Source organism: Kryptolebias marmoratus, linkage group LG2 (assembly GCF_001649575.2).
Source record: "Kryptolebias marmoratus isolate JLee-2015 linkage group LG2, ASM164957v2, whole genome shotgun sequence".
Taxonomy (NCBI): domain Eukaryota; kingdom Metazoa; phylum Chordata; class Actinopteri; order Cyprinodontiformes; family Rivulidae; genus Kryptolebias; species Kryptolebias marmoratus.
This window is the reverse complement of record NC_051431.1, coordinates 34,584,733-34,611,594: the sequence shown is the minus strand read 5'-3', so window position 1 is coordinate 34,611,594 and position 26,862 is coordinate 34,584,733. Positions and strand designations below refer to the sequence as shown.

Sequence of the window (26,862 nt, the reverse complement as noted above, 5' to 3'; positions counted from 1 at the left end):
ATAAATGGTAACCAAAGAGTCCACAACAACTTCCAAAAAGATTAGAAATGAACTCCAAGGTCAAGGTTCATCAGTGTCAGATGGCACCATCAGTCACTGTTTGAGCCAAAGTGGACTGAATAGAAGACGACTGAAGAGGACAATAAATGATAAAAAAGTCAAACTGGAATTCACCAAAATGCATACTGACACCCCACAACGATTTTGGGAGAATGTCCTTTGGACAGATGAGATAAAACTGGAGCTTTTTATCAACAAGTCCCATCAGTTCTGTGTCCACCACTCTGCTAAGCACTAAAGGGTTGAGTAGAGTTGGCATGAGCATTGCATGCTGGTCAGCTAAACTGATGTGTTTCCAGTATGACATGCAGTATAAACCAGGAAGTCAGAACATGGTGGCAGACTGCCTCTCATGTGTTCCCCTGAGCACCACTAATCCAGCAACAGAATCCTCTCCTGACTGCACTTTCACTTGTTGATTTTAAAGCTGACTGTGAAGACTGTCCTGAACTTTCAAAGCTGAGACGAATCATCCACTCAGGATGGCCTCAAGGGGAAAAGCCACTTCCAGAAGCAGTCCAACTTTATTTTCTTGTGTATCATGAACTGACATTCAGAGGAAAACAGCTTGTGCACATGGCTTAGGAAGGACAACAGAGCTCAGATCAAACACCAAGGACCGATACAGCAAAGAAACCCAAAACTGCTCTGCAAAGGGAAAGACGTGTATCGACCTGGACATCCTAGCAAGGATAAAGAGCTGCTCCAGTGTTCCTCCAACCTGAAGCAGTTGTTCCACATGAATTCTTATTTTTTATTCAATCTGATTGATTGAGGCAAAAACTTCACATTGGGAGATGGTTTTCCAACCTAGATTGAACTTGCTCTCATTACCAGACGTTTCTTTGGTACTGAATGATATTGCTGTTTATCAGATTTGTGCATTTATCTCATTATTGTCAGAATGCAAGTTCAGGCTCCTTCCCCACCAGAAAGGTGGCATTCCATGTCCCTGGGATTGCTTAGGCTATAACATCATTTTCATGTTGCATCAACTTAATCATCTTTTTGCAATGAGAATGAACTGGAATTATTCGTTTAACTGTGAACTATGTGCGAGCTGGAGAGAATATGGTGTTCTATAACTGATATAATATTAAATGATGATAATACAACTAACCCTAAGTTTCTTCTTAATATTGTGGTCAAACTTACTCATAGTGACATTAAACAGTGCATCTCTTTATAGTTTATGGACTTTTTTACTCCAAAAGCTCCCACAACAGTAATGTCTAATGTTCAGACAATGAAATGGGGCCTGTTTTATCCTGGTTGTTAAACTGTTTTTCACAGATTGATCACTCTGAGCTAAGATCTTTAACCATCTCTTTCATAACCTCTGCCTACTGGACCCATTCACAACTCGACTTTTAAAGGGGACCAAGTCAGGCCAGGTCTGTGGGCCGTACAGAACATGTTCATTACATTTAATACGCAGAATCATTCTCAGATATTGATATTTCACCTCATCAGTTCTGCCTGTTTTGAGCTCATTTCAGAGTGAGCGGTTTTAGAGCTGCGTCATTTTTATGCAAATAAGCTGCTGTTGGCCACGCCCCCCAACTCAGCGTCCCGTCTCAAAACATCAAAACTCTCTTAAGTGTTAAATGCTGCAGATCTGACAGGGGCACTGGTTCCGAACCGACATTTGTCAAGTAGGAGAGAGCAGTAAGTGCGTCCGAAACCCGACTGGTAGCGGGTCAGAACAGTGGCAATCAGCGGTCTGAAACCCTGCTGGTAGTGGGTCAGGACAGCGGCGGTACAGCTGACAACAGAACCTTTTCCAGCAGACATTGTTCAGCTGTAAAACCAGCAGAACAAATGTAATGAAGTGGGCGGAGCTCAACTTGGGTTGCTAGGTGACGGGCTGGGCTTGGTTTTGGGGTTGCTAGGTAACAGGGATTGTGACGCAACAATCCTGAGGTTTTTGAAACAGGTCATTTTGCAGACACCAGAAAACATTTACTTATTGTCAAAAAACAGCTGGGTGTTTTTTGCGCTTGGACTTTTTCTAGAAGCAGCAGATACCCAAATAGAAGTACCAAAACATGCAAAAAGTGAATTTTCCGTCTTGCTGTAACTCCTTAACCACATTAATCTGTCTCTTATTTTGCCAGTTATGGACCACACGTTTTTAAGTTAGCTGTCATCACTCTATTATAACGCCTACACTGAATCCAAATGTTTTAGACAATTATAAACCTATATCTAATCTCTCTTTTAATTCAGAAATGCTCGGAAGTTTGTTTTAAAGCAGTTATCTACCCGCTGTATGATGCTTTGTGCTGGGATTTGCTTTAAAAGCACTCTTGAATTGCACTTTCTATGGTTACACAGGACCACCTGACGATGCTTTTGTTTCCGTTCTCATCCTCTCAGATCTGGATGAGAACTTTCAGTGGCTCTGTTCAGTTCAGGGGCACTTACAAAGTCCTTAATGGTCGGGCCTCATCACACATCTGTCTGTAGTTCACCAGTTTCCTGCTTTCTGGATCAGTAAGTTGAGATTTGGAGGCAGGACCTGTCCTGTGTGTGGGCATGAGTCTGCCCCCCCCTCCCCGCTTTAAACACAAATCTAAGCTAGTTTTAACAGGATTTTCTTTTTAGTTTTATTCAACGGCTTTTGATCATTTTAAACTTATTTACTTCTTTGTACACGTTTTTGCCTCTGTAAAGCCCTTTGGGTTTCTTTCAGCTTGAAAAGCACAATATAAAGATCACAGATCATCCATAAGTCACTTCATGATCTGTCTGCTTGTCTTCATGTGATTTCAGAAACCTAACAGGAAGCCGAATCCTTGAGCTCATCTTAACTCGTTTTCTGCTACAACGAACAGCAAATCTTTACACTATTATGGAAAAAAAAAGCAAGTGATTTTCCCAATGGTACAAACATACTTTTATTGTACAATTAATTTATTGGCAAAAAACAGACTAGCAAAATAACTTAAAAAAAAAAAAAAGAAAACTAATCAAAATGGAGCAATGGTTACTTTGCGTTTTCTGAACAAGCACCGAAATCGTTAAGAACAAAAAGAACCAAAAAACAAAGTGGTCAGAGATTCCATCTAAATAGTAAATATTTAAATAAGTCTTATTTCCAGTCTGTGTTTAGGAAATAAAAAGGTTTTGTTCAGTTTGTACAGTGATTCAGTATGTTTACAACTCCATAAAAGCTTTCATGTAAAGGATGGTGTCCGTCTCCTCCTCCACATCTTAAATACAAAACAAAAACATCTCATCCAATTATTCCTGTAGCTTCAAGTTTTATTTCCAAAAAATAAAATTAAATAATATATCTATTTATAAAAGACAGTTTATCCGTTTTTTTTTTTTTCTTATAAAATAAGTCTCAAGATATATTGCAACCTGGTTTTGATGAGTTTCCTCCCCAATGCGCAGCCGGTTCGTTGAACTCCTAAAAAAAACTCAACGGTGAGCGCGTGAATTTCATCTTCAGTCTTCTCCGCGAAAAGCTAAACAACCAAATCTTTGAGTCGCAACATTTGTTTATGTGCAGGTTTTGAGTCTAAATTTTGAGACTGTTAAGGTGGCTGATTTTTTTTTTAACCCCCTCCCCTCCCCTTTAAAACCTCGTTAACAATACACAGGAAAAAAGGCGCAATGGTGCTTGTGACCTACTACACCCCACCCCCCACCCCCATACTGTACATTTTAGAAAAACAAAAACAACAAAAGAAATCTCAACACTGTACAGCGGCTCTGAAGCACAGACGGCACAAATGCAATCCAAACAGGGGAAAGATCATAAAGTATGTACACATTTTTTAGAATTTTCTTTACAAAAAAAAAAAAAAAAAAACTGTATCCAAGCTTCCTAATTTTTACAGTACAAACATTAAAATAAACTTAGTGGCTGAGAGGCAGTAATGAAGAAAAAGCGTTTGGGTCAGGAGGGCAGGAGGGACTCTTTCTCAGGTTTTAGTGGTTTGGGGAAGTCAGAGAGGAGAAATGTGCATTTTCACAAGAAAAGTGGATGAAAGGATCTGTTTTTACAAATATGGCCCAAAAAACACTGTTCAGGTTCAACTCAAACCCTAACACACACACACACACACGCACTGCCAGGATAATGTTAAAAAAAAACTGCATTTAACTCTCCCACCCTCCCTTTGAATTTTGAATCAAACCAAATTAAACACAACGTCATTAAAACGTCCGTGTGTTCAGGAGAAGACCATCTGTAACGGAAGATATGTCGATGCTTGTTTTAGGATTCATTCAGGGAACAAAAGAGGAGAAAAAAAATAAACGTACTCAGCATAATAGATACAATCATGACAGGGAAAAAAAAAGCATATGTAAAAAAATAAAAAGGTACATTGTGTCAACTCACTTTCATTTTTAACCACATCTGAAATCCTAAAAATCTTCATTAAAAAGGCTAAATTCTCAGTCCTCAAAAATATTTTGTATATTTAAGGAAGAAATATCTCCACGGAAAAACGCTGCCCTTCTGCCTTTTTGTAGACAAGTGGCAAAAATATATATAAGTATATATTAACAGCAATAACTTACCATTGTTTTAATTTATTCATTTATTGACTTTAAGATAATTCTCCCACAGGAAGGAAGCTTCAGTTCATATCTGTACATCACAAAAAGGTTTAAATAAAAATAAAAACTTCTAAAAGCCATCTTTACGTCCTTTATTCGCCCCCCAGCATGTCCGGCTGGCCCCCCTGTCCTCCGTGCATCCCGCTCATCCCACTCAGCTGGGACATGATCGAGTTCTGCTCGGAGCTGAACGGACCGGTGTCTACAGACGTAGCTGCTGGGGGCTGCGGGGGGGCCATGGTGGGGTGGTGCTGAGCCAGGTGGCCCGGGTGTGGGGAGCCGGTCTGGGTCTGCGGGGAAATGCGATGAGGGGAGGGCTGAGGCTGCATGCGTGGGGACGGGCTGGAGTGGGGGGGCTGCGACTGTGGCCTCGGGGAGGGCTGGGGTGACCTGCCCAGCGACCCCCCTGGACCCAGTCCTCCTTGTCCTTGGAGGTGGGGGGACTGAGCCACCTGCTGTTGGGGACTCATAGGACTGCTGTGCTGGGCAGGAGAGCCCCCCCCAAGGTGCTGCTGCTGGAGGAGCCTCTGAGGGAGGTTCTGGTGAACCATACCTGGAGACGGCTGTGGCAGGGGGGGGCCTTGCTGTTGCACAGTCCCTGGTCCACCTTGTCCAGGCTGGAGTTGGGGTCCTCCAGCACCACCTCCTACATCCGGTCCTTGATGACCCCCCCCCATGGGATGTGGGAACCTTTGTTGGAGTGCTGCAGCTACGTGGTGCATGGAGTTCGGGTATCCTTGCTGCTGGCCCAGCAGTGCTGCCGTTCCCTGTGCTCCTCCTTGCTGCTGTTGAGCTCCCCCTGCAGGCTGGGAGGTGGGGGGCATCTCTGGCTGTCCTTGGCCTGGCTGCATGAAGCTCTGCTGCCCCCCCTGCTGCTGCTGCTGCTGCTGCTGGAACTGCCCGTGAGCACCCATCTGCTGCTGGGGCAGGTGTCTTCTCAGAAACAGCTCTCGGAGCTGTGGACTCATGTTGCCTTGTTGCCCCACCTGCATTGCTCCCTGCCGCTGTAACGCAGCCATTTGCTGTTGCTGTAGATTCCCAGGCAACATGGGGCGTTGCTGCTGTTGCTGCTGCTGTTGCTGCTGCTGCTGCTGCAGCTGCTGAAGCTGAGCCATGGTGGTCATGTTACCTCCCCCTCCTCCCCCCTGGCTCAGACTCATACCTGGCTGACCCGGTGGATTTATGGTAACTTGCTGCTGTCCATCCAGATTTGTAAGCTGATTGGCTCCAGGCCCTCCCATGCCAGGTAACCCTCCAGAAGCTCCTGGGAACCTTACACCTCCAGGTCCTGCAGGTGGTGGTCCCCCAGGACCTCCGGGACCCCCTTGATACCTTGCGGCTCTTTGTCGGATGAAGGCAGCCATGAGGGTGGGGTTAGAGCGGAGAATGTTCAGGACTTGTTGCTGCTGCAGAGGCGAGCTTGGAGAGCGCAGTGTTCTCAGGAGTTCCTGTAACGCCCCCTGGGGTAAATTTCCAGATGCAGCTGCCCCCGCTACTGAAGCAGCTGCCCCTGTGGCCCCCCCTGACACACCCATTACTTGCATTAACCCACGGGGTCCCGGCTGAGCCTGTTGAGGATTCATTGGTTGCTGCTGTTGGGCAACTGCTGGCTGCTGCTGTGGGGCCATGGGGCCCATCAACCCTGTCCTTTGCTGTGGGTTCATGGTTGGCCCCCCAGCACCCCACTGCTGATTTGTTGGCTGCAGCGGACCCCCACTTACCTGCTGCAGTTGCTGCTGAACCTGAGGGGGCAGTTGGGACTGAGGGCCACCCTGCTGCATCCCAGCCAGCATTCCCTGTTGCTGAGAGTCCAAAAGAGTCCTTCCAACACCCTGAGTCTGGGGTGGCATGCCCTGGGACCCGATGTGGGGCAGTCCCATCTGGGGTTGGCTGATCTGATGGTGAGAATGTGGGGGTATCATGGCCCCCTGTCCTAAGCAATGCCTCTGCTGTGCTTGGGTCTCTGCTAAGCGTTGGATCTGCAGGGCCGTTTCCACAGCAGCTGGAGGGGGGCCTTGCTGCTGGCCTGGTGCAGACATGGGCCCCTGTCCCTGGTTAGGTGGTTGCTGCTGCTGGGGTGGGGTGGCTGGACCCAGTCCAGGTTTTCCCAGTGACTGGTAGGAAGGAGATGCTCCAGGTGGTCTGTGGTTGTAAGGAGGCAGACCACCAGGAAGTTGCTGGAGCTGCTGGACGTTGGGAGCCTGCTGCTGGAGGGGGGACACCATCTGCTGCTGAGGAGAACCAATCATCCCCCCTCCAGCCACAGACTGATGGAGATGGTGCTGAGGGGGAATAGGACCAGTTTGCTGCTGGACCAGCTGTTGCTGGCCTGGAGTTCCCATCCCCACTCCCTGCAGCTGAGAAAGTGCAGGCATGTTACCCTGGGTAGGTGTCTGTGGGGTGGGGGGTTGCGTACCAGCAGACGTGGGGGTGGCTGGACCAGTTGCTCCATTGCTGCCTCCTGGGGACGGCAGGCCATTTCCCCCAGGCGGACCTCCTGGAGCGGGCTGGCCGACTCTCTGCATGCTGGCCATCCTTCTCCGGAGCATCTGGGCCTGCTGCAGCCGGTGCTGTAGCTGCTGCTGCCGCAGCTTGTGCTTGATGTTCAGGCAGAATGGAACGGGACACTTGTTCTCCTGACAGTGCTTAGCATGGTAGCAGCACAACGCAATGAGCTGCTTGCAGATGGGACAGCCCCCGTTGGTTTTTCTCTTGCAGCCTTTTGTATGCTGAACAACACGTTTCATCTTCTGGCAGGACGGCAGGGAACAGTTCGCGTTTCGACACTGGCATGCGTGGACGAGAGACTGGATGCAGCGCTGGATGCTAAGACGGCGCGAATCCCCTGGGCTCTGAGTGGTTGCAGCAGCCTGGTTGCTACTTTCATCATCCAAGCCAAGGCCAAGCTTCTCCATCTTGTGCTCATGGCCTTTAGTGTTGTAGCAGGTGATGCAGAGGTCAAAATCCTGGAGTAAAATGGCAGAAATAACACGATAAGAAGATTTTAAAAGTACAATCTAGATTTTTTTATTCCAACTCAGAAAAGACGAGCTCACCTCACAAACGGTACAGTGGAAGCGAGTCTCCACGTGGTGCTTGCACTCATTGCAAGTGTAAACGAAACGATCCTGACTCTGGTTATGCAGCTCCACCAGCATGCACATGGAGCTCCATTTAGCCCTCCTCAGAGAACTGAACTCCAGGTGTTTGTCACGGGCTAGTGTGAGGAAAGCATCGCGCCCATCCATAAGGTCACATGCCATGAGGGGATCTGGGTCCACAATAGGGGGCAAGGCATTTGCCATGGGGCCAGCTATCAGCCGGATCACAAAGAACACCTAGGGGGAAAAAATGAAAAGCAAAGAAGTATGTTTACTACATATTTATTTAAGCCAAACCAGCTGGTGATCTAGTCCTCGTCTTCCCCTCCTACCTCTTTGTGTTTTTCCATCGTAGCATAAAGTTTCTGTGAAAGATCGTTTGAGACATTGGGCATCCCGGGCTTCTTCTTATTAGATCGGCTCAAGCTGCTCTTGTTCTTGCTCGTCTTTTTGTTGTTCTTCTTCTTTGCATTTTTGCTGTCACTTTTTGTGTCCTGCAGATGAAAGTATTATTTGTCATTTGGAAGTTTTTTTTTGTCATCTAATCAACTTTTTTTTTTAACAGAAGTAAAGAAAATGTGCAGACTAAGAGCCATGAAGCTGGGATTCCGTCTTACATCGATGCTCTCGTTGGAAGTGCTGTTCTCCTCCCTTTTCCTTTCCTCCTCCTCCTGCTCCAGCTCTTTAATGCTCTCCTCCAGCACATTGGGCCAAAAGTCGCCCTCAAAATAAGGCAATTCCTTGGCACTTGTTAAACGATCCTCTGTTGCCTGCTTGAAGATATCCTTTTGGGGGGGAAAAAAAGAGAAAAGATGAAGTTTTGTACAAATCTGATTTACTGTGACAATGGGCGAGGAGAATAGGTCTTAAAGTCTAAACAACAAAAGTAAGCATGTTTCCAGAACCTAAACCAAAAGCCCAGCCACATTGTGTTTACCTTGTAGTCGTGTACGATCCGCTCTGCCACAGCTTTGTCCAACATCTTCTTGTACCACTCCTGAAGGCGTTTAGGCTTTGGGATCTTCTGATCCACAGGGTGGCAGTGGAAGATGTAGTCGTCACCTTCACTGGGTGGGCAGGCCCAGATGTGTCCAGTGGTGTAACTAAGGTCACAAAAGACAACAGAAAAGTATTGAGAAAGAAAACTGTGTGAATGACAGCAACATTCATACACTCCAAAACAAACGACACTCACCCCAGTTTCTTGACATACTCCAAGTATCCGATGAGGATTTCATGGTAAACTGCTGTTCTCAGACAGCGAGGGCGAAAGAAATGTACACTGTCCAGGTAGGAGATGTAGACTCGCCTGAGAGGATGGAGACCATTCTGTTTAGCATGTATTTGTAAATGTGTATGGAACAAGGCACTCATATCACAACATGAAATACTGGCTTCATGTGCTGCCATATTGGGTTCTCGCCAAGAAAACATAAACCTAATCTTATCTCATTTCTCTGTGTTGTTTGGTTGTTTTTTTTTTGCTTTGCCAGACAGTTTTTAACTTGAGAAATCTTGTGAGATGTTACACCCCTAATATGTACTGTATTTATAATCGTTTTCATCCTTAGGAACAAAAAAAGTGTGTTAAGATAGCCTTTGTATTCCGATAGTTTCCTTACCTCTGGTTGGGCTGTGGGCAGTCAGAGCCATACTCCTGAACATGCATACCAAAGAAGCAGACGTCAACGCCATCAATGTCTTCGAAGGCAAACAGAGCTTTGGTTCTGTACGGGAACGATTCGGACATCTCGCCACTGTCCACAAATCTGGGGACAAAAACAGGAGGAAACTTTTACTATTAGTCAGAGTTTGGAGGACTAATTAGAAATAAATATTTGAGATGAATCGATGCTCTTGCTTCTTAGCTGGCACACTTTAATAAAAACTCATTCTTAAGATAAAAGTTTAAACCATGAAAACAGTGCAGGCACATGTGAGTAAAAAGGCAGGATTCTGGATGGAACAAGGACATGTTGTTTGTACCTGGACTTCATGCCTGGTTTAACTTCCACCACCTTATCAGAGACGTGCACAACTCGAATGAAGACCTCCCCGGACTCTGGATGGACCTGTCGCTTCAAGAAGTCGTTCACTCTCGTCTCCAGGAAACAGCCCAACTTAGTCTGAGGCAACCCTGTTGTGTAATTAAAAACAGCCAGGATAAACAGGAATTCTGCTCTGCTGTGCAGAAGTCTTTAGATGCTGCACAGAGGCACAGTTTGTTTGTTCTGATTATTTTCGGTCTGATTGGACCCACTGTGGTCACTGTCAATCACAGGACAACAGTGCGAGCAGTCTTTGGTCATATTATATTCACCTAACAGAAACACAGAGCTGCTAATTTACTTCCCTCATATTGTTTCTATTAGACAACTAAAAGTATTGAGAGAAATGTGACTCCGATGGCTCTAAACCATGTTAATGTCTGAATGTTGGCCCTGTAATGGACTGGTCCAGGGTGTACCCCGCCACCCGTGACCCTGAACAGGAAAGCGGGGAAAGAAAATGGATGGATGGACGACCTGCTGATGTCCGGTTTGTCACTGTTGTGTGGATCTGCACAGCACGGGTGATTAACCTCCAGTCAGAAAAAAATGTTTTGCAGTACACATTTACTGCAAGGTGTGAATTTTATCAGTCAGAGCTGATCATCTGCAAACAGATTACCTGAGATGGATTAAAAACAGGTAAAATCTGTTTATTTTGCAGATAATGTTATGTCTATGATAGACAATTGTGTTAGGTTACAAGTGGGTAATCTGTGACTAAAACGTGATTAAGTTTCCTAAATATTTTAGAATGTTAGCCAAAACATTTATATAGACAATTTATATTTTTTTTTACTGCAATTCATTTTGAGGAATTTAAATTTTCATGTATTAGACAATGGAATAGGGAATAAAGTCTAGACATAGAAAAGGTTTTACCATACATATCCAGGCACAGAAAATGCTGAAATACTTTTCCTGCCTGTGTGTAGAAACAAAGCATTGTCACTTACTTTTGGCAGAATACTTGTTCTCCTTTCTTGTCTTATTTGTCTTCTTTAAGCAGCCATCACATCCAAAACTATGGGACATAAAACAGAGGGGAAATATCATTTAACTGCATTTAAACAATATTTTGCAAGCGGTATCAGCTCTTCCACATAAACCTTGAGAAACACAGCTCCTTACCCTGATGGCCAGATGGTTTCATTGTGCAAAACGCAGATCTGATGCATCCTGCGCCCGCAGTCCAGACATTCAACAAACCTGAATGAGACAGACAGGCGAACACACTGTTGGAATCCCTGAGGCCCATTTCTCCTCAGTTTCACAACGGGTCAAAGTCAAAGACTGGACTTACAACTCAGCGTCAAGTGTGTCGTTCTTCTTCTTCTCAAACTGATCCTTGTTAATCGACCTGAAAATTAAAGCATTTGGTTTAACAACTACAGCTATTTAGAAATTGAAACTGGAGGCTGGTAATTCTACCATTTGTCAAATTATGCCAACATCACGTAATATAGTTTGGGAATCTGAAAGGGCATGTCAGTTATTTTGTAACTAATTTTTCTGATCTGTCAGAGTTTTGTTGCTCAGATTTATTATTAAATTACAACAGCAAAAAAAAAATTGTTGCAATAGCCAAAGCTGCCACGGCAAATAAAAACTTACAGGAAGAATTTTTCTGATGTCAGTCTTTAGGGTGTTGTTGAGAACAAGCTACAAGTGATGAAAGACTTGAAGAAATCAAACTGAAGGAATGACTGGGGTCATCTTATGATGAGAAATGATGGAGTCGTAGCCATTTTGATCAAAAACGTGATGTGAGATCTTATGCAGTGTTACTCCCAGAGTATGTGTTGAGAATCGCTCAGACCCCATCATGACAAATTTAGCTCAATATCTGGAAAGCTGACAGCCATTTTTGTGTTGGCTCATGTCATTTAGCTGTGGCAACTATTTTGAACTGGACTGACACCAAAAGTTAATATGGAGTAGATGTACATGCAATGATTACATCCAGTGGTTCAACAACTAATGCTGATGTTTTAAGCAAAGATCTTCTGCAATGAGCAGCACTTTGAGTATGTGCTGTTCTAAAGGTGACAGAGTTCCAGCTACTTCTGCTCTTGCTAAGATCAGTTGATCTCCTATAGTTCATCAGCTGTAGAGGTGTTTACTTTCTGAAAGTTCAACGAGTCCATCCAGTGGTTCGTGCCATATTTTGCTAGCACATAGACACACAGGCAATAAGATGATGTCATCAGGCACTAATAAAGGCAGAAGTTGTTTTTATATAAAGCAATACTCACGTCTGTGGCTGGGTGGGGTCGTCCCCCAGGGAAATGGTCTCTCCCTGGATCTCATTGAAGCATTTCTCACAGTAGTGGTACCTGTCAGCAGATGAACCACATCAGAAAATTTCTCCAAAGCCTTTTCTGTAGACACTGGGCCTGCTCACAGCAGGGTGAGGACAGCGCTTTGGGAATTTACCCAGGACAAACCAAATACACCCATTAGGAAATGTCCTGGTGGTAAACTGACATTTTGTGACAGAACTAGGGTGAGAAGCCAAGTCATCCCAGAGAAGGTGAGACTATAGCTGCTGCTCCTCTGCATCAAAAAGAGTCGACTGAGGTAGTCCGAGTATCGGATTAAGATGTGTCACATCCTTCTGGGAGAACCTATTGGAGGACGTATAAATCCTCTTTGAACTAGGAATGACTTGGGAGGAGCTGGAGAAAGGAATGTCTGGGCTTCTCTCCTGGAAGTTGGTTGATTTTTGTGATAAATTTGTTGGTACCCTTGCAGCTCACTGAAACAATGCTTCATGCTTCATATTGCCATCGTCTAACGTATGCCTTTAGTATGTGATAGATTAAACAAAAGAATTGTGGGAAAAAAAAGGTTTATTTTACAAAAAATATGCTAAAACTGACAAGTTTGTTGGTATCCTTAAGGGATAACAGATTTTTGCATTCTAGTCCTGTTTCAAACTAAGTGTTTGAACTTCATTACTGTCACAGGTGCTTTCAGACATTCACTCCATTTCAAGGGAACAAACAGCCACTGGCTAGTCTGGCATCATTGTGAGCACTAGAGTTGTAGTCAAGACCTCCTAATCTGAGACCAAGTCAAGACCAATACCAGAGCATACCAAGATCAAGTCCAAGTCCAAGTCCAAACCAGTGCAGGACCTTTTTTTCAAGACCTATGACTGCAATCACAGTAATCACGTGGGTTGATTTTTACATTTTTCCTCTGATAAAAAGAAAAGCAATATTTAGAAATGTTAGTATAATACAAATAGAAGATTATATAATCAGTTACAAAGAACATACAACACAACTCCATGTCACTGACCTTCAGAAAGGCTCATTACTGGGAGCAGTATGACAACAAAAAGGCAAACCACCTTACTGCTGTTAAATTAGGACTTCCCAAAGTCACTAATTGGCAAATTCTACAATGAGTATTAACTTGTATGATCAGTATATGATCTAACAGAAGCATTAGTCTATTAGCCATATTGAACACATTTCTTTCAAATGTGAAGCCATTCTGTAGGGCTTTTCAGTGGAAAATAACTTCCCCATTTTACACAGTACTTTTAAAAGTTCCAACCAATAAGTGAGGTCACCTAATTACTCTGTTCTCATCATTGACACACATATGAATGGGAGAGTTAAAACTCTGAAAAAGCCTCACAGGTAGCATATTTGAATGCACCTAGGTTTACTCCCAGTTGAACTAAAAACAAAAGAATGGTACTGCAGCTGACTGGTCATGAATAACAAACAAAAAAAGAAAAAAAATAATAATCTTGAGTCCAGTCCGTCCAAGACCAAGACAAGATTGAGTACAAATGTACCTGATTTTGAGACCTAGACCTTGAAAATATGGTCTTGAGACCAAGACCAATGTTGAGTACAACACTAGTGTCCCTCACACTGAACATGGAGCAGATATAGTAACGGCCAGAGCTCTCTGAGGAGCTCAGAATGTTCAGGGTAAAGCAGCTTCATGTTCCTCTGACCACAGCTGGTAGCATTAAAAAGTAGATGGGTTAATGAGGCTGAAGCTAACCTCCCAGGATGTGGATGCAAGAGCAAATGCAACAGGTTCAGAGGAACAGAGTTCACACAGAGTAGTCAGAGAGTGGCGAACACGTATATTTAGCAGCAATTATGGGCGACCCAAAATATATTTTTCCTGCTGCATCATGTATCTGCCAGGTTGTCCAAACAAAAAAATGTGGCATTACATTTTATGAGGTCAGGAAGGAAGGAAAACAAGTTGCTGAGCCCAGCTTCTCCAGCAAACCAAATACACAGGGCAGGAAAAGTTTGGCACCGTTACTGATGGTGATGAAGACAGGTGATCTTTAGGATCCCTCTGATCAGAAACTGTCAGCTGCTGTGTGTTTATCTGAACCAACATAGATTGGGATACATATTTATGTGGGACATGCACAGTTACACAACTGATTAAAATATTGATATAATCAGCAGCTCCGAACCGACATTTGTCGAGTCGGACAGCAGCAATCAGCGGTCTGAAACCCTGCTGGTAGTGGGTCAGGACAGCGGCGGTACAGCTGACAACAGAACCTTTTCCAGCAGACATTGTTCAGCTGTAAAACCAGCAGAACAAATGTAATGAAGTGGGCGGAGCTCAACTTGGGTTGCTAGGTGACGGGCTGGGCTTGGTTTTGGGGTTGCTAGGTAACAGGGATTGTGACGCAACAATCCTGAGGTTTTTGAAACAGGTCATTTTGCAGACACCAGAAAACATTTACTTATTGTCAAAAAACAGCTGGGTGTTTTTTGCGCTTGGACTTTTTCTAGAAGCAGCAGATACCCAAATAGAAGTACCAAAACATGCAAAAAGTGAATTTTGCATAATAGATCCCCTTTAACCACTATGTTTTGAACTAAAGCCAAATATTGATATTATGAATAATTTTGTGAAATTTATTATCGTTTATTGTTTAATATTTCATTTTTATAGGGCGGCAGTGGCTCGTCCTGTAATCAAAGGGTTGCCGGTTCAAATCCCTGCTCCGACAGTCTCAGCCGTTGTGTCCTTGGGCAAGACACTTCACCTGCCCCACCTACTGCTGGTGGTCAGAGGGCTCGGTGGTGCCGGTGTGATGGCAGCCTCACTTCTGTCAGTCTGCCCCAGAGTAGCTCACCACCATCAGTGGGTGAATGGGTGGATGAATGAATGGGTGGATGAATGAATGGGTGGATGAATGAATGGGTGGATGAATGAATGGGTGGATGAATGGGTGGATGAATGAATGGATGAATGAATGGGTGGATGAATGAATGGGTGGATGAATGGGTGGATGAATGAATGGGTGGATGAATGGGTGGATGAATGAATGGATGAATGAATGGGTGGATGAATGAATGGGTGGATGAATGGGTGGATGAATGGGTGGATGATCGAATGTAGTGTGAAGCACTTTGGGTCCTTGGACTAGATGAAGCACGATACAAGTGCAGGCCATTTAACATTTTATATCCCAGTGGTGTTTTACATTAAGTGAGTGTAATTTTAAATTTTAAGCAGCCAGTCCAGTAAAGGATAAACAGCCTTTATTATAAACAATTAGATTTAAAAAAAACTTTAGTTAACCACTCAATGCTCTAATAGTTGTAGACTCGAAATCTAACAACAACAAAATAAAAGTTGTTTTTGTGTCTAAGGAGGTAGTTACTGAATGACAGGTTATGACACAAACAAATCCTTCAAACTAGTCCCAAATTTCACCATTTAACTCCATTTGTTTAAACATTTTCCACAGAAACATGTTTGCAAAACACCGCCATCCTTCCCCATGGTGCACAAACTTTTCTCATTTCTGGCTAATGCAATTGGCGGCACTGAAGTGTAATATTCTTTAGCATATTACCATAAATACCAGAAAATATTGTGATAATTTTTTGTCCCTATTGTCTATTCCTAGTGGATGGTAGAAGAAGAGCCAAGTGAACAATCCAAAACGATTCAAGCTGAACTTCAAGGTCAAGATCCGTCCCTTTCTGATCACACCATCTGTCACATTTTGAATCATAATGGATTCCATTTAAGATGACCCAGGAGGGTCTACTGTCAGAAAAACAAAAAAGCCAAACAGGAATTCACCAAGCCCCAAAGTTTCTGGGACTGCTGAGAAAACTGGAGCTTTTTTAGGTCCACTCACATCAGCTCCGTTTAGTTTTGGGGCTTCTTTTCTGCGTCTGGCACAGGGAACTTTAAATCTGTGCAGGGAACAAGATATCCTGGAGCGAAGCCTAAGAAAGCTCCACCTCAGTGGCAGCTCAGGGGTCCTTCAACAGGATAATGACCCAAGACATACGGCTAAAAGCATCAAGAACGGCTGAAAAAACAGATATTCAACTATTCTTAAATGGCCTTCCATGTAGATGGAGACAGCTGGAGCAGAGTGGCCCAACTTCCTGTTGGTCAATGCAGACGTCGCTGGTTGGCAGTGAGTGATGCAGAAGCTGCTGCTAGGCTGCCATCTTTTTTAGTCTGTGCCGTTTTCAGTTGTTTAATTGTATATAATATTCAGCTGAATCAATAATCAAAGTCTGACTTGTGTTAAACACGAAACAATAAATAAATTCCATTTTAGACAGTTTCACGTTCTCTCAGAGATAGTTGGGTTTTTTCCCTTATTGTGGAAGGAAAGGGTACCAATAAATTTGTTCATATCTGCAACTTCTCTGGCCTGGGAAGGACTTGGGAGGAGCTGGAGAGTGTGGAGAGACGGGTGCCTGGGCTTCTTTCCTGGACCTGCCTAGGTGCAGATAAGGGGCTGAAACTGGACGGATGTGTTTTTGACACACTGTAAAAGTTTCAAGTCCAACTAAACTTTTTGCTTTAGCTGTTTATTTAGCAGATTAGTCTCCTTAAGTTTTTAGGGTTGTAAAAAAAAATCTATTTAATATATGCAATGCAATTTGCTGTAGATACCTTCTGCTGTATCTCATGCAAACTGTACGTAAAGCTGTTTCCCTGTGGTCACATGACCTAAGACTGTCAGAAGTGAACCAGATAAACAGGTAAAACTAGTTAAATGTGACAAGAAGGCTAACTTAAAATGCCAGTAAATCAGGCAACAGTGGAGTTTTGTTTCCTTTTTCAAGGAAACAATCAGATCAACAGGTTGAGACAACAAATCACATGCACCTAACATTTTCTGTCTCTTTCACAAAACATTCATCTTTTATTCTAAACCTTTGTGTCGTCTTGATTTGAGTTGAGCTGGTTTCTCTGTATACATACCTGTTCTGGTAGCTAAAGTACACTGCATCTCTGGGAATGGTGCACAGCTGCTTTCCATAGCAGCACAGAGTCTGAGGAGAGAACTCCAGCTGATGGACAGAAGACAGAAGACAGCTCAGTGACACAGACACAGAATTAAAGGCCTAGCATATCGCCTGCCTCCTTTCATACCAGTTTTAGAGACATGATGGCGCTCCAGCTGATTTGGTCAAACCTTGAAAATAACATTTTGAGTGATCTTATGAGGTGTCGCAGTCAGAGGAGGTGCTGAGGATAACCCACATATGTCTTACATAACTTTAGCTCAATATCTGTAAAACGGATTGGGTTTGTGTGTTGTCTAATGTCATTTGGGTTGACTCTAAATGATATAATCTGTTGTAGATATACACACCATGGTTACTTTCTAAGTTGCAGTAAAATCCTAGAGGTAATAGGAAGAAAGACATTGTGGCAACTTTGTTTATTTTTATATCTGGTCAAAGAGAAAACCACCCCATTCATTTAAGCAACTTCTAGAACTTTTTTCTTCTAGTTTTTAGAAAATGCAATAGGTAAAGTCTGAAAGAGCACTAATGTTTTTCTATATCGTTTTCTTTTTTGCCCAAACTTAGCCAGACCTGGAAAATACTAAATTCAAATTCCAGAGTTTTTAAGAGCGCATATGAACCCGACAGCTCCAAACTGAAATAACTAAAACACACAAAACACTTGTCTCCTCTCCTATTCAGCCCATCCCATCATTTACCGTATTTAGTTTTTTTTCATCTCACCTTCCTTCCACAACAGTAGCCAAGGCTCTGCATCACAGGGTCAATCTCCTGCTCAAAAACTTCAGCCAGTTTGGAGCAGAACTTGTAGACGCGTGATGTTTTGCGATTGTACAGCCAGGCATTGTTGAACATCAGCCAGATGTCATCAACATACTGCCATGGGTCTTGGTACTGACCTGAAATAAATTCATTCAGATTGTCTCTAAAGAACATCTTTAAAAAGGGGAGAACAGGGGACTATCTGGTAATCACAAGTACTGTTTCCAACCATGTAAAACTAACAAAACAGAAAAAGCAGCATTTTAAATCTGCACCTCCAAAAATCTGTTGTTAGATTTACACGACATCCTTAAAGCTTTTCAAAATCTGATTTATTCAAGTAGTTTAATGTGATTTAGGATTTGTCCATACCGCAGCAAACACTAACCTGTATCCAGCTTTCGTTTGATTGTTGATAGGTCCATTGGGTTCTTCACAATGTCAAAGTAGTCCTGTCAAAATGTTTGAGGGAAACAATTTTACACCAAAACTAGACAAACTGACCCAATCATCAGAATGTAGATTTCTAATAGAGCTTGTAAATTCAGAGAATTACAGAAAAGATGCAAAAGATGGCATCTCGCTGGGCTGAGACTAGTTGGAGGACAGAATTCATGAGGGAGTCTCCAGAGTGTGTTTGAACGTCACAGAGCCTCACAGTCCTGCTGCTTGGACTTTAAACATGTTCAAATTATTTGTGCCACAGATTTTCTCTGTGGCACAAACATTCAGGTGAGTCTGAATTTTGTTGTTGGCATCTCCAACCTGTCTCGAGAGCTGTACTGTGACACCTGCAGGAGAGCTCTCCTTTGACACAAAATGTGTCCAGGGCTAAATAAGAACTATTAAAAAGAATGGGTCCAAATCTGCCCATCTTCATTTCTAAAACCACATCATAAACATGGGATCGATTGCTGAGGTGGGTATGATGTAGATGAAAGCAAGCAATGAAATAATGTTCACGACCTAAAAAAACACTTTTCTAAACCTTACAGACAAAAATAGGCTGTCGTTTTCAAACACTGGCCATACAAAACGTGATCACACGGCTCAATGGTCATAAATTCTGTGAGACTGCAACGGATTTTATCCACCAACTACTTTTCAGTGGTCACAGTCCAGAGAGATGCTACCTTAAAGCTGAGATCAAGGCTAAGTACAGGACTTCAGCAGGCCTACATACAGGAATGCAGAGCAGCTGTGGGTCAACAGGCATCCTGAACGGTAGAGACTCGGGGTCTTGTCTGTAGAGAGACTCTAGTGTGGGCATGAGGGCCTGACGCAGCTCCTCTGGCTTGAAGACTGAAAAAAGACGTGGAGAGGATCAGACGGAAAAGACTTGTAACATTAGAGATAAAATGACAAAAAAGGAAAAAACAAAACTCAAGTTGGTCTTACTTTTCTTTTTCACAGGTGCCTGTGGAACAACTGCCTCTGAAGTCTCCTCTTCCTCTTTCACCTCCTTCTTCACTTCTGGCTTCCTGTCCTCAGTTTTTACTTCTGAGGTTGGTGTAGCTGCTGATGTATCCATAGGAACTCCTTTACCGCCTTCTCCATAACACTCTTCCTTTTTTGGTTCTAATTTCACAGCCTTTTCCTCCGTTTTGTGATTGCTGAGCTTCCCTCCTTTGGAGCAGCTGTCGGCGTCAGCCTCTTCCTCCTCATCCTGGTGCTTGACTTCCACCTTGGGGTCGAGGTTGGCAGCTGAGGTGTTTGACTGTGGCTGCTGAGACGAAGTGTCCAGACTGCTGACAGAGGCTGGAGTCGGGGCCTGACTGTCAGCTGGGAACGAGCCCTTCTGGGACAACTACAAACAGATTGAAAAAACGGACTCAGGTGTACAGAAATGTTTAATGTAGCACAGAAACAGTCAAACTTCCTGAATGTTAAAGCAAAGTGTGTCAGACTTTCTGATTGAATTGTGAAGTACAAACCGGAGTGCGTGGCATCTGCCCACCATGCAGAGTTGAGCTGGAGGTCAGTCCAGGATGAGATGGAGTGGTGGAACCAGCGGGCCCAACGTGTTGCTGCTGGAGGGGCTTGTTGGAACCGGGGCCCTGGCCGAGCTGGTTCTGCTGAAGTGATAAGGGTGGGGCCAATGGTGGTGCGTTAGGGGTATGCGGTTGTGGCGTTTGAGACCCAGGTAGTCTTGGAGGCGTTTGGTGGGGAGTGGGGGATCGGCTGTGTGCTGGGGAGGGCGAGCTGCCACGCATGGCTCCCAAGTGAGGGATGGAGTTGGCTTGCTGGTTTTGGTTCGATGAAGTCACAGAGGAAGTCGGGGCTCCAACAGATGAGTTGAGACCTCCGCTACCTACACTCTGGGGTCCCATGGGGCCCCCTGTGGACACCCCAGCGGGACCACTGGCTGAACTTGGCTGAGCTAGAGGACTAGCAACTGGGAGAGGAGGAGTTCCCATCTGTGTCTGAAGACGGAAAAGAAAAATCAGCGTTTAAAAAAATATTTGCAATAATTTAACCAACATTTTAATGAATTACCGGTGGAAATGTAAAGAGAACCAAGATCAAAAGAAATAATAAAGATAAAGCTCATTCATCTCACCTGTGCCATCCCTCCCTGAGCTCCAGGCAAGGCCATCGCAGGCTGAGCTGCTCCAACTCCAGGTCCAGAACCAGGGAATTGTCCATGTGAAAGATACTGGTTCTGTAGCTGGCTGACATTAGGCTGACCCACTCTGGGTCCAACCATTCCAATCTAGAGGAATATAAAGGGTTTTTAAGAGTGTCTAACAAACAGATTCATCTCTTTTGGTCCTTGTATTATTAGTACCATTCTACCACAAACACTTCATGTATCTGAATTCAAATGGACAGGAAGACTGATCAAACTAAGCTTTGCTATTGAGGTTAAGAATAGAAACATAATTAATTCCCATGTTCATTTTGATTGAAGTGACAAAGAGCTGTTACAGAAGAACCAAGGAGCTGCAGGTAACCCCAAGTTGAAGACCCCTGGCATAGAGGGTTAAGGATGTATTAAAGTGAAAGCTTTTTGGGGTCTTATAGTCTTTATCTACTAAAGATGTCACCGAGCTGGGGCTAGAAAATGCATTTGATTTAATTCAATGCTAATTTTAGCTTATAGCTTTTGTTATTTTAGCTTTTGTTCTGATCCAATTAACTTCAAAAATTCAGTTCCCTTTTAGCCAACACATGAAGTATGGGATATCACCCCCACGTCCTGACTGAGGACACCTCTAATCACACCTTTAGGCAAATGATGTGATGACGACAAGTGACAGGCCCCGCCTGCCCTTCTACATGTCCGTCATCTTCATTCTTCAGTTCATCTCTCTTCACTGCACTAAGATCACTTCTTCAGGTCAGACTAACTAGTTGATCAGAGTTAGTCACTGCTGCCTGCTAATTAGCACACCTACCAACAGAGCGCTTGTTTCACTCTGTCCAGCTTTGTGGTTCGGGATGAGCATGAAGCCAACATAACCATGCTAGGCCATGTCCTCAGGAGTAAGGCTTCTTGCTTCACGAGAAAGACCAGCGTGAGGCTTGTCCAGTCTGTCTGGGGATTGCTCATGCGCTGGGGGTACTGGCGGAGCCCGAACCGCGTGCATTTTGTCGCCATTCGACGCTCGACCTGGCCTGCCGGCAGCAGAAGCAGACGGAGGCGTAGCGCCCAGACATGAAGTGAGACCAAAGCCAAGCACGAGCACTTGCCAACCGGCTGTACCACCACCCCCACAGAAGAGAGCAACACTGCCTGCAAGCTTGAGCTCCCAGTTAGCACAGCCTCCAAAGTATGGCCAGTTGGCCTGAAGCAAGGGCCCCTCTTCAAGTCTTCAGGGGGACTCCGTATCTTGAAAGAAAAAGACACAATCCTAGCTGTGGGACTGCAAACACAAGGGCTTTAGGAGTGGGAAGACATGACTGCCCATCATCGACTGCCGCTCAAAAGGTCCCAGTCCCAAGAGGCATTGCATTCTCCTCACACTCAGTCTCCCAAGCACAATTTCCCCACTCACACAATGAATGATGAGGAGAGATTAGAGTGATTAGAAATTTATGCAGCTAGAACACACAAGGGTGTGATATCCCATACTTTATGTGCTGTACCTTATTAACTAGCTGGATCATTTTAAACATAATGTTCACAACATTTTCTTTGGGTGTTGGTCTTAATGAACCTGCCTCCAGCTCCTGATTAAAGCACTTCTTTGCTCTGGCCCAGCAACAAGTTGGTGCTGAGTAAACACTGATTTTGTGGCTCCAGAACCAAACATTTTAGTTGTGGAAACAGAAAGAGATGATAAGTGATAATTGGCTTCAGTTTAGCTCTACAAAGGAGGAATGTTTGCATTTGGTACTGACCTGGTTGGAGGGGGCTCCCATGGGAAGAGAAGGTGTGGACCTCTGAGCCATAGACTGCATCCCCATCTGACTGAACTGATTCATACCTAACAACATCCACAGACAGTTATCAGACAACACAGAAATTGTTTTACCAAACATTTATATTATCAGGTTGATGTGCAGGAGGTTAAGGCAGTGGTTCTCAAACTGTGGGATGAGACCACCATGGGAGTACATGACCAAACAAATGGTTAGTTTTGTTTTAATATTTGGGCCTAAACAAATTGCTATTCCAATTGGACTTATTTTTGAGATAGAGCAGAGAAGACGGGCCAAAATGCCAACAGACTGACCTGTAATGTTGTTCTCACTGCAGTCTGTGTGATATACTGGGGATAGCTTATCTTTATATTTGTTGGATGTCTGTAAATAGATTATTTAGGTTCGAAAAACATGATTACACTTTTTTATTTCTGAATAATCAGAGGCTGGTGGAGCAGTCTGGTTTTATTCTTTTTTGGAAATAAATAAAAGCACCAAAAAATAGCAATCTAGAGATAAAATGTCACAAAACAGTTTTTTTTAAAGAATCATATAAATCTAGATCTTGTTTTTTTTTTTTTTTTTGATTTTATACCCCCCCCTAATTACATTTAAATGGGATTCACTTTTGTTTAGCCTTATTGAGCCGAGGGAGGGCTGAAAATCTTTCTTCCTTCGAGGGGGGGCACGGCACAGAAAGTTTGAGGCCACTGGGTTGACATAGCTATAATCTTCACTGGGGCAAACAGTGGAGAAGTAAAATCAGGTGACAGGTTCTTTACCTGGGCCCTGCATCCTGTTAACCATCTGACTAGGTCCGGGAGGCCGCACCATGGTAGGATCAAGGAGTGGCCCATCTAAAAACAATCAATCAGTTCATATCGGGGTGCAGGGGGCAAACAGCAATGAGCTGGTTTACCACAGTCAGTGCACGTCACACCATTCCTACAGATTAAATGCTTTTTAATGAGATACCAATCAATGCTAAAGTGGTTTTTGTCTGTCTGTGTGTTGGTTTGTTTGCTTGCCAAATATCTCATGAACCACTGGACTGTAATGAAACTTGAACTTGAATAATACTTTCCAAAATAAATGGGTCCAATAGCCATCAAAGCGTAGTAACCTTAGAAAACAGAAAAACTGGCTATAACTCAGACAATGTTACAGATGTGGACCTAAATTTAGATGTAGTAGTAGCCGAGAGTCATCCCCAACACAGGTTCCAGGCACTAACTGAGTCAACTCTGTCTGTCTGTTAGCAAAATACCCTAAAAACCACTGAAGAGATTTCCATTAAACTCTCAGAAAGTGACATACATCTACAACTGAATAATATTTGGAATCAATCCAATTCAAGATGGCCGCCACATCTAGTCTACATTAGCAAATACAAAAATAGCTATAATGCAGTCAGGTTTTCAGATATTCAGCTTAAACTTTATGTGGTAGTACCATATCACATGAGACTGCACAGAACATTTTCAAGGTTTGACCAAAACAGCTATAAGTCTGTTGTTTGTCAACATAAGATGAAGTTTGTCTAAAACTATGGCATAAGGCAGCAGGTGAAATACATTTCTTTAAGGACTGAAGGATCTTTAATTAAATAAAAGCAAATAATTTATGTGATGCATTTTTAATATTGTAATGCTGTAAAAGATGGTATTTCTGCTCAGTCATGGGCTCCTCACACAAGTCGCTCCCTCTCAGTTCATTTCCTGTGGAACTTGTGCGATGAGGTGACAATCGCTTGCCCTCCTCCAGCCGATCGAACGGTGGAGTTCATGCATGGGAAATTTTGAACTCATATATGTAGACGTGGGCAGCTGAGGCAACGAAATAAAGTTGAAAAATGTTTAACTTTTGTCGCTGTCATGTGGCACTAAAACCACTGAGGGTTTCTTTGACTGACCAATGAGCGGAGAGTATGCTGCACAACTTTCAACATGGAGGAAAGCATCATTTTAACTGTCTGCCTTTCCTATATTTAGATGAAAGTAGGCTCTGAATTTATCTGGACCAGCCATCAAATGATGATATTCCCCATGCTGTTTCCTTGTCTGTAATATACGATGAACCCAAGGTCGTCTTTTTCTTTTGTAGAACACACGTAACAGCAAGATTTCTGTCAGTTCCAGTAAAAACTTCTGACTCATCATTGTCTTATCTGACACGGACTGCTCTGAAATTGTCAAAATCCCTCCAATTTCATAACCAATCAAATTTCTTGGTGACAAGTCGCGAGAGCGCCACTTGTGACGCCGTTGTCGTCGTTTGGGCCATTTGTCGCTCTCTGTGTTACACTGCCAGAATCTCATATGGCCCGCGTGTAGAATCAAATCTCCACGCATGTTTAAAAATTTAAGACTAAAATGACTAAAACTGCTTTTGATCTTTCCAAAAGTGAAGCACCATCTTATTACTGTATTAGTGACAGAAATGAACTTCATTGAAGTTCTGCTTCATTTACACACCAACACCTAAGCTAAGGTAGGGGACAGAAAAGTTTAGCTTGTTTTATACCATCCACTAAATTATTACTTTAATATGCAAGCAAGACAAACATTTGTTCCACATTCACTCACTTGGAGGGAGTCCAGCTGGGGGCTGACTCATGCCAGTAGGCCCCAGACCCAGACCCTGTCTCTGCATCCGGGTTCTTCTTTTCTCCTCCAGTTCTTTCTGGATCTTATAGATCTTCTCTGCTAGCAAGTGATAATACTCAGCCTGCCAAAGATGGAGGGAGAAACAAACATAATGAAGTTAACCTGGAAATGTGGGTAACAAACTTCCTGTTATAATTGACAGATCATGAGAACAGATCGTGTGATCGCTGAGTCAGCATTCACAATATTTGGGGGATTTTTCTGCATGTTTTTTTAAACTATTTCAGCTAACTTTGTGTCATTTTAACCATTTAGATATAAAATGCTCAGCTTGATTGGGTATAGTGTGCACTATGAACTTTTTCACATCTACTCGCATCCGCATACTTGCTCCATTTTTGTCATCCTATGCTACTTTAAGCTTTTAGTGACTGATTTGCTGATCTTAGCTTCTGATCTGCTAGTTTTAATTTTAACAGCTGAGTTAATTCATCTTTCACCAAATCTCTGCAAAGTCATTGTTCAGGAAATGCATTTTCTCAAGTTACTTTCCTCGTGCTTTTCTGACTTTAAGAAGGGAGCAACTCACCCTGCTGCTGGCCGACTCATACATGTCTCCTTCAACTTTTCGGGCATAGGCCACCAGGTTCTCCATTCGACGGTCCTTGAGAGCAGCAGGATCAGGTGTGGGAAAGATGGCCTGAACACTGCAAGTGAGCAGCCAAACAGAAATAAAGCACACAATGTGTGATAATGCAGCCTGAAGAAGTGACTAAACATTACTTCAGCAATGTCAATACCAACATCATTGTTCATTTGGAAATGCTTGTTTGTGGCCAACAACGCTAAACATTCAGTGATCAGAATCATTTCAGTCATGGTGTCAGCAGACTGCCTCTTAGCTTTAAAAAACTAAAGAAAGAAGGTTCCTGTAGCCCCGTTTCTTCAGCCACTGCACACCTGCCAGTGCTGCACAGCTACAACTGTGTTATACTGGTTTCATCTCTGTTTCCCTTCCCACCACTGTGGTTATTGTTTCAATAAATGTTTTCTAAACATACGCTGCTCTTTTTTTCTGTTAGAAGTTGGAGTAAATAAATCGGCGCTGAACTTGGTGGCACACGAGAGAGTGGTAGGCAAAAAAAAAGCTTATAAAAATGATCGTCGAATGGCTCAGCCTATCGTCGTACAATCACCCAACCTTAATAAAGTCTTTCTTTAAAAATGTGAATCAATGACAATAGTCTATATTTTTCTTTAATTTGCTTTTTTACTTGGTTGTGTAGCTTTTAGAATTGTATGTTTTTAAGAGCTTTTATCCAATCATACTTTAGATCTCATGTGATTAACCCTTTAAGGTTGACGCCCGCTCCAGAGCAGGCTCCAGAGCGTGCGTCAACCTTAGAGTTAAAATACTCTAGCGGAAAATATCCGCCCTTTCAGAGACTCCGTTTTAATTTATCTGTAAAGTCCAGACTCCAAGCTTTACACCAGTTTTTAAATTATCTCGATAGGTCAAGGAAAATCACAGTTATGATAAATTATTAACGACACATCTTTTTAAATCGTCGTCATATTTTCAGCGCGTTAGAGCGAGAAGCGCCAAAACCGGGGAGTTCTCGGGAGAAAACTCCCCCATCCTCTGTCCGATCTAACCCCCAACCCAGCCGAATTAAAAAACACCCCCTCCTCTCCAATCTGACGGAGGCTCAACGTTATCTGTCAAGCGACCAAAAATCTACAGTAAAAAGAAGAAAGAGGTACAAAAATTAAAGGAAGTTCGGCGGCGCCAAAAAAAAAGAAAACGCGAGCGCGGGAGTGAGTTACGTGTTTTGTGATATTTAGCGTGTTTGGATTTTATAGTTAGGGTGTCATTTAGACTGGGACAGACAGTGAGGACTTTGTTGATGAACTAGGTGATCCATTGTTTTTTTTTTAGAGAAGGATTACTGGAAACAGAATCACATTTTGTCTGTCTCCCTTCCAGCCAAAATGATAACAAGAGACAGATTCAGATCCATAATTTGGAAGCATATTTTGAGCATGC

General features: G+C 43.4%; 1 protein-coding gene across 3 annotated transcripts in view; it reads right to left on the bottom strand.

Annotated features, from left to right (window-relative positions):
• Positions 1 to 3,322: 3,322 nt before the first annotated feature.
• Positions 3,323 to 26,862, bottom strand: part of ep300a (E1A binding protein p300 a) — a 42,367-nt gene continuing 18,827 nt past the window's right edge. The window contains exons 9-31 of one of the 3 annotated variants that reach the window (XM_017440323.3): positions 25,405 to 25,522; positions 24,795 to 24,936; positions 22,992 to 23,066; positions 22,186 to 22,271; positions 20,402 to 20,554; positions 19,776 to 20,264; positions 19,240 to 19,648; positions 19,025 to 19,143; positions 18,230 to 18,293; positions 17,803 to 17,978; positions 17,030 to 17,118; positions 12,043 to 12,123; positions 11,091 to 11,147; positions 10,919 to 10,996; positions 10,744 to 10,811; positions 9,726 to 9,876; positions 9,362 to 9,508; positions 8,935 to 9,048; positions 8,677 to 8,842; positions 8,357 to 8,524; positions 8,072 to 8,233; positions 7,695 to 7,976; positions 3,323 to 7,604 (exon numbers count right to left, since the gene is read on the bottom strand). In XM_017440323.3, the coding sequence (XP_017295812.1) occupies positions 4,731 to 7,604; positions 7,695 to 7,976; positions 8,072 to 8,233; positions 8,357 to 8,524; positions 8,677 to 8,842; positions 8,935 to 9,048; positions 9,362 to 9,508; positions 9,726 to 9,876; positions 10,744 to 10,811; positions 10,919 to 10,996; positions 11,091 to 11,147; positions 12,043 to 12,123; positions 17,030 to 17,118; positions 17,803 to 17,978; positions 18,230 to 18,293; positions 19,025 to 19,143; positions 19,240 to 19,648; positions 19,776 to 20,264; positions 20,402 to 20,554; positions 22,186 to 22,271; positions 22,992 to 23,066; positions 24,795 to 24,936; positions 25,405 to 25,522 (6,268 nt within the window). In that variant the 3' untranslated portion in view covers positions 3,323 to 4,730. The remainder of the gene's footprint in view (positions 7,605 to 7,694; positions 7,977 to 8,071; positions 8,234 to 8,356; positions 8,525 to 8,676; positions 8,843 to 8,934; positions 9,049 to 9,361; positions 9,509 to 9,725; positions 9,877 to 10,743; positions 10,812 to 10,918; positions 10,997 to 11,090; positions 11,148 to 12,042; positions 12,124 to 17,029; positions 17,119 to 17,802; positions 17,979 to 18,229; positions 18,294 to 19,024; positions 19,144 to 19,239; positions 19,649 to 19,775; positions 20,265 to 20,401; positions 20,555 to 22,185; positions 22,272 to 22,991; positions 23,067 to 24,794; positions 24,937 to 25,404; positions 25,523 to 26,862) is intronic. The other 2 variants (XM_017440324.3, XM_017440325.3) reach the window with 2 other exon arrangements.